Source organism: Sapajus apella, unplaced genomic scaffold (assembly GCF_009761245.1).
Source record: "Sapajus apella isolate SASKATOON/1434 unplaced genomic scaffold, GSC_monkey_1.0 scaffold10, whole genome shotgun sequence".
Lineage (NCBI taxonomy): Eukaryota > Metazoa > Chordata > Mammalia > Primates > Cebidae > Sapajus > Sapajus apella.
This window is the reverse complement of record NW_022436950.1, coordinates 31,462,826-31,478,181: the sequence shown is the minus strand read 5'-3', so window position 1 is coordinate 31,478,181 and position 15,356 is coordinate 31,462,826. Positions and strand designations below refer to the sequence as shown.

The following is a 15,356-nucleotide window of genomic DNA, read 5'->3' as shown; positions in this document are numbered from 1 at the left end:
AATTTGGTCTTTCAAATAGTAATACTTTCCAAAAATAGAACATCTGGGACTTTTTGTTAGTAAGAATTAAGTGACTACAGTAAAAACGTTTGAAACAAAATGGCGTTACACTGTATGGATATTTCTGATTATTGACTATTGGCAATTTTTTAATGCATACACTTTTGAAAGCAACAACTAGATCTTCTCCCTGCCCTGGCTTTCATGTATACGTGGGGGATACTGATGGGAGAGTATGACAATATGGTTAAAACTATCATATTAATAGGAAGAAGGAAGGCTCATCTGAATTCGTTGCTTTTTTTAAGTGTTAAAATTATTAGTATTCTGTGGTTTTTAAAAAAATACTACTGTTACTTTCAACTATTCTGTGATTGGGATTTGGTTACTGACCTTATTTTTAAGGAAGAGAATTGTCTTAACATAGTTCAGGCTGTTTCAATATTTGACTTACTGCACTCTTCCAAAATAAATGGATACTTCTAAAGTGTTTTAAAGATGGTTTATTTTCTAGAGGGCCCAAAAAGTTCATGTTACCTCTCTGATACAACTGCAGATAAATTCTAATTTGTCTGTAGTAGCGTTTACTTTCCAAATTGTAACTGATTTAAATAATTTGTCAAACACTTGTTGAATTCCTTAATTTGTCCCCATTCTGTGCTAAGCAGCCAGAAGTATGAGGAGGATGAGTCCTCCCTTCCCTGGAAAAGCTTACTTTCTTAGGAGGGGATACTCCACAAACAATTGGTATCGTGTAACAAGTGGTGAATTAGATGGATGAGTGTACCAAAAGGGAAATGTTTTGTGGTATGACTAGTGGCAAAGGGATCCCAAAAGGTAGATGGGGTTAGGCTTGTTGGGATATGAAGGAAGAACAAGGTATTCCAGGCAGAGCAGCATGAGTGAGGCAGGGAAGTGCCATGATGCCTGTCAAATAACTTACAGAATAAAACTAATAACATTTTGAAATGAATGGAGAGTGCTCTCTGAGGTTCTCATTTGAATAATGTAATGAGTCATTCTCATTTGAATAATATGGCAGTCTTATTTAAATATGAAGTGAAAGTTAAATTCCTAAAGTTGTTCTTGTCATCTGTTTTTTGGAATATTAAAGTGATACTTTTTCTCCTCCACATAAAAAAACAGGCCTTCTCACTTATGGGTGATGGAGCAGCCCTGGCAGTCTCTGACTGTGAACCACTTGTTTCTCACACTGTCTCCTGAACGAATATATTTAGTAATAGTAGCTTAGTAAATGTAGTGTTAGGCTTTCATTTACTGCAGTAAAATGCTCTTCTGCAAATATGATTTGCAGGCATTACATTTTACTGTAGTAAATGAATAATAGAAGAATCTCAGCTGCCTTTTATTGCTTAAGAAAAAACACTGTACTCTTATTGTAAACTTTTTCCATTAATTTATACAGGGAATTTGTAACAGATGCTTGCCAGGTTTGATTATAGGTACCACAAGAGCAGCATTTTATAACCCATTCCTCAAACATCTTCTGTGGGAGAGCCTCCACTGGGTTTCCCGTAGAGCTGCACATGATACCACACTCAGGCAGTTCATGGAGTATAAGAAATATCTTAATGCTTTATCATTTGCCATTTTAACCAAGGAAAAAAACCACACTTTTATAGGTTTAACTTACTGTGACATTTTCTTCTATTTCCCTTCCCCTTCAGGTATCTCCAGGGCAGCTTACTAAAAAGTATAGCTCATGCTCAACAATATTTCTAGATGACAGCACAGTCAGCCAGCCTAATCTTAGAACCACAGTAAAATGGTGAGTACAACTAGGCTGCCAAGGGCTGAGTGACAGACCCCCTTATGCTAAAAGCATCCCAGCCATCCTCGGTAATTTCAGCCATTTGATTGTGCTTTTCAGCAATCAGTTTAAGAAATTGGTGTCAACTATATATTGATTTCAAGGACCTAAATATGAATTTTCATTTTCTGTTTCAATCTTAGGTTGCATGGTGGAAGGGAAAGCCAGTTAGTGAATAAATAGTGCCCGAAAAAGTGTAGCTATTTATTTAATGCATTTATGTTAAGATAGTGTTGAACATAATAAGGAGAGGTGCTTTTTATTGGATGTTTCTGGAAAAAACATTAGTTTGTTTTGAGTTACAGGCCTAAAGCTATGTGTACCATTTTGGAAACTACTCTTGGAAGAAGGAACAGCTTGTCCTCGACTGGCATCATAGTGTATATGCATTTAAATTTTCCCCGTTGTGCACAAGCTCCTCTGGGGGACAATCTGAGATGCACTTTCAGAATGCCCTAAGATGAACCTTTCAAGTTTATTTAAAAACTACCACCACCAACAACAACCGACTCCATTGGGGCTGTCAGGAAACTATTAACATCTCCTTGGATTATGAGTGTTGATTTTCAGAACACAGTTTGGGAAGTGCTACACTAGAATATTAATGCCCTTATCCCTAATTTTACTTTTCAGTCTAAAAACATAACTAGCTTATAAACTTAATTTTGTTTCTAATGTACTAGCTTTTTTTTTTTTTCTTAGTTAATTCAATTGTCAGTAACTCCTATCTTAAAAGCAGCAAATTTACGCTCATAATAATGTCACTTTCTTCTCTCACCTATAACAGTAGTTCAGATCGAATTGTGTTTCCGCACAGACTAGACTCTAACTCTAGTCTAAAGTCCTGAGCTTTGGCACCTACTGAGTAATCATTGAATGTATTCAGCTAAGATCCTAAATCCTTGAGTAAAAAAACCACTCCACTTTGGCCAGAGTCCCGGGCTTCTTTTGAATTCAAAAGATTCTCATGTGTCAGTATAAGATTCAAAAGTAGTTTTAAAGATTAACCTTGCTCAAACAAGTATAATAGATATCATGCTTTCCCCTACTTTAGTCTAACTTCTACAAATCTACTTTTGGAAGTACAGTAAGTTGTAATTTGTTCTCAGTAAATTTTAGAAGTGATTATTTGGTATAATTCATTGTTGGTTAAATAAAAGTTTCACTAATAGGGCAAATTGACTTTTGGAAAGATTTTGAAAACTATTTATTATGGCTTAGTAGTGCATTATTCTCATGGGATGGGTGAGCTGTATCAGAATCACTTATGCAACCTTTTTCAGAATGTTGTCTATAAACACATCTCACTTCCACCTTCCGTTGATCTCTAGGCAGTCAAGCCTTTTAGGAAAATGGAGAAGGCATTTGAGGCATAATTACAAGGATAAGCACATCCCAGATGATTCTGATCTTAACCCTAACTCAATCATTCCCAAACTTTGCAGCACGTTGGAATTATCACCAGGGGAACTTTAAAAACAATCCTCATGCCTGGCGCAGTGGCTCACACCTGTAATCCTAGCATTTTGGGAGGCCAAGGTGGGTAGATTGCCTGAGCTCAGGAGTTTGAGACCAGTCTGGGCAACACCGTGAAACCCCGTCTCTACTAAAATACAAAAAAATTACCTGTAATCCCAGCTACTCGGCAGGCTGAGGCAGGAGAATTGCTTGAACCTGGGAGGCAGTGGTTGCAGTGAGCGGAGATTGGGCCATTGCACTCCAGCCTGGACGACAGAGTGAAACTCAGTCTCAAAAACAAAACAAAACAAAACAAAAACAAATAAAACCAATCCCCGGGCCTCAAGTCATACCCAATGCCAGTTAAATCAGAATGTCTCAACTTGGAAGTTAGGCAGTTTTTAAAGCTCCTCAGGTGATTGCGGTGTGCAGAAAGTTTGAGAACCAATGCTTAATTGAGTGCAGGAGGATGAACTGCTTCTATTTGGTGGGACCTTGGGCAAGTCAGCTTTAAGCCTTGGTTCTCGGATCTGTAAACTGGGTGTTGGATTAAATGTCATGTAAGGTTCTGTGGTCCTTTTCAGCATGTAACTTCAAATTCTGTAATGTTAAAATCAATTTGGACATGAAACTGTTCGAAGCACTATAGAAGTATCCATCTTACATGCTAATAATGTTACAGGCTTTAAAAAGTGCTAACATTGTGTAGACTTACTTTTAAAATTCAGATTTGCCTTCCCTCAATTATTTTGAGCCTCAGTTTAGAGACTGAGGGCAAATGGAAGCATATAACTTATCTAAGACAACTCCTTGTTTCCTGATACACATCTGTGGGTAATTTAGGAATACAGTAACATATCTGAAGAGTCATGTCTGTTCACTAATATTGCATTTAAACCAATTTGGAAACCTTTGCTATTAATATTACATTTTGTAGTTTTATGCTGCATTGTTAGCACTGCTTATTTCAGAATAGCTACACCTATCATTGGTTTTGTGTGCACTTATTTACTAATAAATTTTCTACTAATAATGATGCAAAATTGATCTTAAATAATTTTATTTGGTATAAAACACTTATTATTTACTTTAAGGGGAAATAATGAAAAATGGGTGGGTAGGTGACAGATAATTAATCAACTGAAATGCAGAGTCTAATAACTTAAGCAAAAAAAAGAAAAACTGAATGGCTTAAATTTAAGCATGTATACAAACGGGCAGAACTTGTATAAGATGAAAGGTTCTATGGGCAGAAGAGCAAATGGGGATATATAGATAATGATTTATATATTATAATAATCAACTGAAACATGTATTTTAACAGCGTATTAGCATTTTGGTTCACATATTTTTGCTGAAAGGAACTAAAACAAGGGGAAAGTACCCATGTGATACTGTTCTGAACTAGAGAATTTCAGGGCTGCTGGGAGGGTTCCTCCCTTCCCCCATTTAAAAAATGTCTTCAGGCCTAACAAATGATAAAATCAGTTGTTAAAATTTTTTTTTTTCCCTTCACAGTGTGACCTTAGCAATATATTACCACATAAAGAACAGGTGAGCTCCTTTAAAACCTGTCTTGTTATTCCAGCCAATTACTTTGCATGATGTCAAGTTCAGCATTAGGTCATAACTATAGACATCATAAGTTGTAGAGTGCTATTACAGTATTGACCTGAATCATTGGCGGTTTTTCTGGTCCCTAAGACTGTGTAACTCTTAAGTTACTGAGGATCCCAAAGAGTATTTATGTTGATTATATTAATATTTATTGTATTAGAAATTGAAATTGAGAATTTTAAAACAACACTATTTTTAGTTTTGGTTTCTCAACCTTGGCACTGTTGATATTTTGAGCTAGGTAAGTCTTTGTTGTGGGGACTGTCCTGTGCATTTTAGGATATTTAACAGCTGTCCCAGGTTGTAACAACAAAGATAACCCCTGACTGAGAACCATATTGTTAATATAAATAACATTTTTTCAATAACTCTCTTCTCCAGCAACAAAGTTGCATAAAATATGTCATAAGGCTGGGCGCGGTGGCTCACGCCTGTAATCCCAGCACTTTGGGAGGCCGAGGCTGGTGGATCACGAGGTCAAGAGATCGAGACCATCCTGGTCAACATGGTGAAACCCCGTCTCTACTAAAAATACAAAAAATTAGCTGGGCATGGTGGCGCGTGCCTATAATCCCCTCAGGAGGCTGAGGCAGGAGAATTGCCTGAACCCAGGAGGCGGAGGTTGTGGTGAGCCGAGATCGCGCCATTGCACTCCAGCCTGGGTAACAAGAGCGAAACTCCGTCTCAAAAAAAAAAAAAAGTGTGTCATATATTTATATTTTTGCAAATCTCTAATGTCAGCTTAATAGAAAACAACTGGATTCTCAACTCTGTCTTTGCAATTAGTTTTTTTTTTTTTTTTTTTTAATTTCAGCTTTTATTTTAGATACAGTGAGTACATGTGTAGGTTTGTTACATGGTTAATATTGCACCCTGGTAGTGAGCTGTAGTTTTTTTTGAAGTGATGAGAAGATGGCCTAGCCTCTTACAAATATATAGTTGTTAAAAGGCATGTTTTTAAAGCTTTCCAGATGGTTCTGGGTATTCTTAATTTTTTAATTTTATTTATTTGGTTCTTTTTGAGATGGAGTCTTGCTCTGTTGCCCAGGCTGGAGTGCAGTGGTACAATCTCAGCTCACTGCAGCCTTCGCCTCTCGGGTTCAAGCAATTCTCCCGTCTCAGCCTCTCAAGTAGCTGAGATTACAGGTGCATGCCACCACTCCCAGCTAATTTTTGTATTTTTAGTAGAGACGAGGTTTCACCATGTTGCCCAGGCTCATCTCAAACTCCTCAGCTCAGGCAATCCTAACGTCTTGGCCTCCCAAAATGCTGGGATTACAGGCGTAAGTCATCATGCCTGACCTGGTTCACATTTCTTGATAATGTCAAAAGCTCGCTTTTGTTAGTATCACTACTAATTGTACTAAAAAGTCTTTGAGTATTGAGAAGCTGTCAAGATCATGATATAAGGTACAAGTTTCTCCAAATCCTGATTTTTAGCTTAAAAGCTTGAATTTTATCTTTGGCAACAAATAGTTATTTTTCTTTCTTTCTTTTTGTTTTTTTGAGATGGAGTTTTGCTCTTGTTGCCCAGGCTGGAGTGCAGTGGCACGATCTTGGCTCACTACAACCTCCGCCTCCCAGGTTCAAGTGATTCTCCTGCCTCAGCCTCCCGAGTAGCTGGGATTACAGGCATGCATCACCATGACCGGCTAATTTTGTATTTTTTGTAGAGACGAGGTTTCGCCATGTTGGACAGGCTGGTTTCGAACTCCTGACCTCAAGTGATCCACTTGCCTCAGCCTCCCAAAGTGCTGGGATTACAGGCGTGAGCCACCGCACCCGGCCAGTAGTTATTTTTCTTGAAATGACAGGCCCACTTCATAATTTTTTTAATTTTTATTTATTTATCTTTTGAGACTGACTCTCACTTTGTCACCCAGGCTGGAGTGCAGTGGTGCCACCTTGGCTCATTGTAATGTCTGCCTTCTGGGTTCAAGTGATTCTCCTGCCTCAGTCTCCTGAGTAGCTGAGACTGCAGGTGCCCATCACCATGGTTGGCTAATTTTTGTCTTAGTAGAGACAGGGTTTCACCATGCTGGCCCGGCTGGTCTTGAACTCCTGACTTCTAGTGATCCACCTGTGTCGGCCTTCCAAGGTGCTGAGATTATAGGCATGAGCCACTGCGCCTGGCCACTTCATTCATTTTTGAGAATGATAGTTGTACTTGCAAGTAAAAATGTTACTCTGGAAAAAAAAAAATGGCTTGTTCAGCTCACAGTTAAATCACAAGTGCTTTTCCTTAACACATCTATGCCTCATAGGCAGAAGTACTTTATGTAAACTTTCCGCTTACTCAGAATAGTAAAGAGAAAGGTCAGGATTTAATAATACGGTTACTTTTTACGGCTTCATCAAGGATATTCTTTTTTTTTTTTTAAATAGAGAGGGGGTTTCTCTGTGTTGATCAGGCTGGTCTTGAACTCCCAACCTCAGGTGATCCGCCCGCCTCAGCCTCCCAAAGTGCTGGGATTACAGGCGTGAGCCCCGCACCAGGCCCATCAAGGATAGTCTTTAAGTGAAACAGGTGTTTTCCTTAAACTACAAGAGGGAGTAATGAATAAAATGAGTAGTATAATTTGATAGCACTGCCTTGATTCCTGCTGAGAAACCAGCTTACCCACTTTTGCTGTTAGACATTCATTACAAGTGTCAAACAGTGAAAAAGCAAGCGATATCTTAGTTTTTTTTAAAATTATTTTTATTTTTAAGTTTTCAATCAGCTTTCTCAGGTTGAATAAGTATTTTTTATAAGAACAGTTTTGACCTCAAGGGCCTCTTGGAAAAGGGTCTAGGAGATCTCCAGAGGTCCACAGACCACACTTGGAGAACCACTGGTTTTATTAAATGAGCACAGTGTATTAGTTTTATGAACTTGTAAAGATGATCAAAGACTTGTCTCTTTTAAAATGAAAAGGCAATAAGGTTTTGAACTCATCAAACTACTTAAAAACAAATACATGATAAGAATGTAATACAGAGAACTACAGGGGAAAAGCCTGGGAAGTCTGAATCTCATTCATAGTCATTAAAGTTCTAAAGACTTTATTGCCCATCACTACTGCTCTGTAAAATGTTCTTGAGTCCCAATGTGAGGGGTTAGAAGAGTGAAAATATATTTATTACCATTGCCTGTTAGGGAGGGTCAATACTTAGAAAAGACTTCACAGTACAGTACTTCATGTGCTGAGTAAAAAGAGGTCTGGAAATCCCCTGAAGGCTGGGATACAGAAGAAGAGTTTGTACAACTGTTCGCTTTGGTGAAGCAAACACGAGTCATCTCCCGCCATCTCCAACAGATAATAACTAATACTCAGGTATTAACAATTCCTGAATTAATATATTCAATGATATTCTTATTTTGTAGAGATGCAAATAGATCCCTGGATATTTTTGATGAGAGATCACATCCACTTACAGTAAGTGTCACTTTTTTTGAGGTAGTATTTTTCTCTCATAGAGTTGTGTTTATTTCATGCTGATATTTATAACTAGTCCTAAGAAATATACATGATCTCTATGAAGATAATTAGGAAACAGTTTAAATTTAAATCAATTTGAATGATATAAACATTTCAAAATTCACCTCCTCAGGTATATGATAGCTCCTTATGGCTAATGACTACTGTATTGGACAATGAAGCCTTAGAGCCTTATGGTTACCAGAAACTGAAAATATTTTTTCAAAGTTTATTTAAGAGAATCATGACATATGATTAATAAGACTTTCGAGACTACAAGTAGTTTACATTTTGATAGAAAATGGAAAGCGGCCGGGCGCGGTGGCTCAAGCCTGTAATCCCAGCACTTTGGGAGGCCGAGGCGGGTGGATCACGAGGTCAAGAGATCGAGACCATCCTGGTCAACATGGTGAAACCCCGTCTCTACTAAAAATACAGAAAAAAATTAGCTGGGCATGGTGGCGCTTGCCTGTAATCCCAGTGACTCAGGAGGCTGAGGCAGGAGAATTGCCTGAACCCAGGAGACGGAGGTTGCGGTGAGCCGAGATCGCGCCATTGCACTCCAGCCTGGGTAACAAGAGCGAAACTCCGTCTCAAAAAAAAAAAAAAAAAAAAAAAGAAAATGGAAAGCAACATAAACATTTTCTCAGTTGTGCCTGTATTTTTCCTTCGTGATAAATGGTGATGAGTATTGAGTCAATCATTATGATACTTTAAGGTCCAATTGTTTATATTTAAAAAACTAAAAGACATGTCACTCAACCGAAATTATTTTAAGGGGCACATGGGCTCAAACGTGAATACTGCTGTCTTAAGAGTACACCAGGCTGGGTATGGTGGCTCACACCTGTAATCCCAGCACTTTTGGAGGCCGAAGTGGGTGGATCACCTAAGGTCAGGAGTTCGAGACCAGCCTGACCAACATGGTGAAACCCTATCTCTACTAAAAATACAAAAACTAGCCGGACATGGTGGTGGGTGCCTGTAGTCTTAGCTACTCAGGAGGCTGAGGCAGGAGAATCGCTTGAACCTGGGAGACAGAGGTTGCAGTGAGCCAAGATCGTACCATTGCATTCCAGCCTGGGCAACAAGAGTGAAAGTCTGTCTCTTTTTTTTTTTTTTGTGGTGGGGGGACAGAATCTCATTCTGTCATCCAGTGCAATGGCATGATCTCAGCTCACTGTAACGTCCACCACCTGGGTTCCAGTGATTCTCCTGCCTAAGCCTCCCGACTAGCTGGAATTACAGGCGCGCCCAGCTAATTTTTTGTATTTTTAGTACAGACGGGGTTTCACCATGTTGCCCAGGCTGGTCTTGAACACCTGACCTCAGTCGATCCACCCGCCTCAGCCTCCCTAAGTGCTGGAATTACAGGTGTGAGCTACAGTGCCAGCTGAAAGTCCAACTCAAAAAAAAAAAAAAACTTAAAATTTTTTCCTTCAATGGATATTAACATTGCATCTTTTCTTCTTTCAGCGAGAAAAAGTTCCAGAGGAATACTTTAAGCATGATCCTGAGCACAAATTTATTTACAGATTTGTTCGTACTCTTTTTAGTGCCGCACAGCTAACAGCTGAATGTGCAATAGTAACTTTGGTAAGATATTTCTCATTTATAAAGCATCTTTAGAAATTAGTCTTGTACACAGGGTCTGGTCCTATTTTTCAAATAAAAATAGGTTCCTGAAATTATCATCAGAACTTAGAGAAACCTATGAAAGGAAAGTAAATACATTCGCATTTAATCATCATTATGGTGGAAAATGTTTCCATTGCTTTTCTCATCACAGAACAGCTGCTACAAAAGGTAGCAGTGGAGATTTCTGATTTCTCCTCGTCCACATCAATGCACATTCAGTGTGCACACATACAAGGCACAGTGGCAGAGCTGGAGGGTGATGGGAAGTGATAACAAAACCATGTGGTCCAGAGGCAGATACTGATTCCAGTGTAGGTCTAAGCCAAGTCCCAGGCTGTATTCCCCAGGTATTTCCGACGTGAGTTGTGATTGAGAACTATTGTTCTAAATGTTTTGTTCCTTGGATGATGGGTTTTAATCCGTCTTTGCCTACCTCTTCTGGCTGCTCATGATGTTGCCCAGCAATGTGGTACCAGTAATACGTGAACAAAGGCTTTTCTTAGCTTTCTAAGCTATACCTGTGTGTTTAACTTTATGTCCTCCATACAGAATTCCTATCGTAAGATTTTATCACTGAATAATAAATCCTATTCAAGTGGTTAGGATTGTTTTACTCATCCCCAAAGCAAAACTGTAGAGGAAAGTCAACTGCATGGCCTGCAGGGAAGGAATATTGAGGTCAGTACCTACTCCTTTAGCATCCAGTTGGAATTTAGGAGAGGCGGCTTCTGATGTGCACTTCAATAGAAACCCCTCAGTGGGTGATGGATCAGACATAGGCCTTTTCATAGGGCTGTAAGCCATTTGGAACACTTGGCACATGCTGTAGAGAAGCAGGAGTGGTGCTTCCAGACAGAGAGAGACAGGGGATGCAGGAGGGAGAGCTGTATAGGAAGAGAGGGAGTTCATTATAGATGGGTTAAGCTATATGTGCCTGTGAGGTAGCAGAGTGGCAGTGTCCAGTAATCATTTGAATATACCAGACTGGAGCATGAATCGGAGCTTAAAGGTAAGGAATGAAGAATAAGAGTAGCTGTTCAAATACAGAGAAAGGGTACAGAATGAAAGTGTACCAGCTAGATGTGGTGGGGCACACCTGTAGTCCCTGTTACTGGGAGGCTTCGGTGGGAGGATCACTTGAGTGCAGTAGTTTGAGTCCAGCCTGGGTAACAGCAAGATTCCAACTTTTTTTAAAAAAAAAAAAAAAAAAGAGAGAAAGAAAGAAAGTGGTTAGAAGATAGATCTCTAAAGACTGTTAGCATTTGAGGGACAAGCCCCCAGATGGAGTGAAAGGAGGAAACCCAGAAGGTAATAGAAGAACAAAGAGTTCAAGATAAGAGAGGCTGTGGTCCCAGTGTCAAATGCTGCCAAGAAGTTGCTGATTCTATAAATACTCACTGGATGCCTTCTCTGTGCCACTATTCTTTTTTGTTTCATTTAAAATAATTTTAAGACTTTTTTTTAGTAGAGCTAGAGTCTAGCTATGTTGCCCAGACTGACCTCAGAACTGGCCTCAAGTGATTCTGCCAGAGTGTCGTGAGCTACCGAGTGCTAGGGTAGAGGACAGGACAGACTGAACAAAGTTCTTGCCTTTATGAGCTTATTTTCTGGTGAGGAAGACATTTTTTTGGGTACTGGTAAATAGCAAGAAGATGAAGCAGAATAAAGGGATACAGAATGACAGGAGGCTCTCACTATTTTAGAAAGAATGATCAGGAAGAACCTCTCTAGAGGTATCGTTTGAACAGTGACCTGAAGGTAAGGGAAGGTAAGGAGTGCTGGCATTACAGGCAGCCAAACATGTACCAAGACTAGACAGCAACCTGATTTTTTGTGTGTGTTCGAGGAACAAACAGCAAAGTGTACAGTGTGGTTGGAGGTCACATGGGCAATGCCACACATAACTCATAGGGCCTTTTGGCTTGCAGGCCACAGGAAGAAGTATTTGTTTTGTTTTGAGATGGAGTCTTGCTCTGTTGTCCAGGCTGGAATGCAGTGGCATGATCTTGGTTCACTGCAACCTCCGCCTCCAGGGTTTAAGTGATTCTTCTGCCTCAGCCTCTGGAGTAGCTGGGATTACAAGCATGCACCACCACGCCTGACTAGTTTTTGTTTTGTTTTTTTTTTTTTTAAGTAGAGACAGGGTTTTGCCATGTTGGCCAGGATTGTCTTGAACTCCTGACCTCATGTGATCTACGCACCTCAGCCTCCCAAAGCTCTGGGATTACAAGTGTGAGCCATTGCACCTGGCCAGGAAGAGGTTTTATTCCAGTTTGTTGGGTAACTTTTGGTAGATTTTGAGCAGGGGAGTGAAGTGCTTTTAATTTAAGAGGTTATACTGACACCTTGACGAGAGTAAACCGTAATAAACAGAATCGAGGCAGAGAAGAGAGTTAAGAAGTAACTAGGGTAATACAGGTGAGCAGTGACAAATGGCGGCTCAGAATCAAAAGCGGGCAGCCTACCAGTGAAGGTGGACAGAGCAGGAATTGTGCACAGTCTGGAATGGGGTAACTCGAACGTAGGCATTTGGCCCTAGCAACTAGGTGAATGGGAATGCCCTGTACAATATTAGGGACGGCTTGGAAAGTGGAGCAGTGGGATGAAGAACTCTGGTTTGTAAGTGTGAAGGCTTTGGAGACCTTGGCAAGAAGAGTCTCAGAAGAGTGACAGCAGCAAGGGACAGACAGGAGTGGGTTAAGGAGAGATGGGAGATGAGAAGCTGACACCAGGGCATGATGCTTAGAGCAAATGAGAGGACACATCCGGGGGGGAACAAAGGAAACACATTGGGGAAAATCTGGCAGAGAAGGCTAAAGCCTTCAAAAAGACATAATTGTGGGAATAGTATTCTGCAGAAGTGGGATGGGATCAACTGGCACTGATAGAGTTAGCTTTAGTGGGAAGAAAAGAACTTTCACACTGACGCAGGAGGGCAAGTGGTATCAGTGAGTGTCAGCACAACATCAGCTTACCAGTAAAGGCAACAGGAAGTTGAGGGATTGTTTATGTTATTTCACTGCTATCTAATTATTCCCATTGAGAATTGAACCCTGTGAAGGAGGTTCGTTCTTAGGATACTGAGAGTGCAGAATTTGGGGGAAAGGGAACAGAATCTCTCTTAAGAACATGTCATGTTCAGGCCAGGGGTAGTGGCTCATGCCTGTAAATTCAAGCACTTTGGAGGTCAAGGTGGGCGGATCACCTAAGGTCGGGAGTTCAAGACCAGCCTGAACAACATGGTGAAACCCCGTTTAAAAAAAAAAAAAAAGAAGAAAAGAACATGTCGTGTTCAATACACGTTTTTGAAAACACAGTTGAGTTTGGAGAACACTACCAGATCTGAGCTGCCTATCTGATAACCTTCAGACAATAAAACTCTTAAAATGAACCTTTGTTTGTTTTTGAGATGGAGTTTTGCTCTTGTTGCCCAGGCTGGAGTGCAATGGCATGATCTTTGCTCACTGCAACCTCCGCCTCCCAGGTTCAAGCAATTCTCCTGCCTCAGCCTCCCCAGTAGCTGGGATTACAGGCATGTGTCAGCATGCCTGGCTAATTTTGTATTTTTTAGTAGAGACGGGGCTTCACCATGTTGGCCAGGCTGGTCTTAAACTCCTGGCCTCAAGTGATCTGCCTGTCTCAGCTTCCCAAAGTGCTGGAATTATAGGCATGAGTCACCGCTCCAGGCCTGTTGCTGGCCAACATGGTGAAACCTCGTCTCTACTGAAAATACAAAAATTAGGCATGCTGGCGGGCACCCAGCTACTCGAGAGACTAAGGCAGGAGAATTGCTTGAACCCAGGAGACACAGGTTGCAGTGAGCCAAGATTGTACCACTGCACTCCAGCCTGGGTGACAGAGCAAGATTCCATCTAAAAAAAAAAAAAAAAAAAACTTACTTTTGTCTTGATAAAGAGTTCAAATAGCATATGGACATACTCTTCTGTAGAGAGCCCTTTGAGGTAACAGCAAATAGCAGCTTACCTCTGTAATCTTTTCTCAGCTGTTCACTTTGCTCACTTCTTTGAAGGATGTTTGGTAGATGTAAAATAATTCATGCAATTGTCTCATAAACTGCTTGGCAGGTTTAGAGGAATACCAGGGGGTCCAGAGACAACCTTTTTTCCATGTACAAGTGTTTCTTGTGGAGACACTACGGTGATTATTTTATAGCCCCAAAGACCTGCACCTGTCATGCTGCTTTGCACAGCAGCCACTGGGTGGCTCTCTTGACCAGCAGTTCTTCAAGCTAGTGCCACAAAAGGGTTACACATGCCACAAAAAAACATGTGCTCAGTGTTACTTGGGTTTTATATATTTGAGCATAACATAACTAAATGTAAAACTACTGTCTACCATCTAGGTGTGATACATTGAGAGTACCTCTCTTTATGATGCCTTTTGCTGAGATGTTCAGTCATTCCTGTGACCAAAATTGGGTTGGAAATGTAGATGGGCATAGCAGGCAGCAGAGATATCTGACCTACAACTATGATTTGGTGTCTTGCTTTGGCTGACTAAGCAAAGTCGCTGAAGAACATAAGAATAAAAGGCACTCATTTTCTGGTCAAAAACGGAATAAATCTGTCATTCTTAAGAATTCTTATCAAAGCATTTAAACTGAACTGAAATCAAAGACCAGTGCTCTATTTTACAGGTTTATTTAGAAAGGCTTTTAACTTATGCTGAAATCGACATTTGTCCCACTAATTGGAAAAGGATTGTTCTGGGAGCCATTCTTCTTGCATCCAAGGTTTGGGATGATCAGGCTGTGTGGAACGTGGACTATTGCCAGATCCTCAAGGACATTACAGTTGAGGACATGTGAGTTTGTAAGGTTTTGGTGAACTTTCTAAAGTTAACACTTTAAGGAATATTTTTAAAGGTTATATTATACAGATAACGGAAATAAGCGTAAGACTATGTCTAGTTTTAGTATAACAGTTCACAACAGAGCAAGACTCTGTCTCAAAAAAAACTAACTTCCCATTTTTCATTATTGATAGGTTTTGATGTGTAATAATCTGCTTGATAAATTGAAAAGTCTTTTTCTGGTGGTTTTTGGCAAACATCTTACAAGTGTACTACCAGAACAACATAGTACAGTAAAGGTCTTTATGGCTTTTAAAAAGTTATCTGCCAGTTCAAGCTCTTTCTATTTTTTATTTATTTATTTGTTTATCTTTTCTGTATTTCTTTTTTTTTTTCATGTGACCAGTGGGGTATAAACAGCCCCTAAAGGGCGTATGTCTGGCCTTTGAAATAACTGGCCACTCAAGGTCTTAGGGCCTCTGGATTATTGAGAAGTTATAGCTTCAACCTGAGTCACACATTGTATATTTGCTTTTGTT

The 15,356-nt window shown here is 40.0% G+C and overlaps 1 protein-coding gene across 2 annotated transcripts in view; it reads left to right on the top strand.

The window, feature by feature from the left end:
* The window catches only part of CCNYL1 (cyclin Y like 1), a 45,549-nt gene that overhangs the window by 22,314 nt on the left and 7,879 nt on the right, over positions 1-15,356 (top strand). Inside the window, exons 4-8 of one of the 2 annotated variants that reach the window (XM_032278454.1) lie at positions 1,689-1,789; positions 4,808-4,843; positions 8,274-8,325; positions 9,844-9,963; positions 14,663-14,829. In XM_032278454.1, the coding sequence (XP_032134345.1) occupies positions 1,689-1,789; positions 4,808-4,843; positions 8,274-8,325; positions 9,844-9,963; positions 14,663-14,829 (476 nt within the window). The remainder of the gene's footprint in view (positions 1-1,688; positions 1,790-4,807; positions 4,844-8,273; positions 8,326-9,843; positions 9,964-14,662; positions 14,830-15,356) is intronic. The other variant, XM_032278455.1, reaches the window with a different exon arrangement.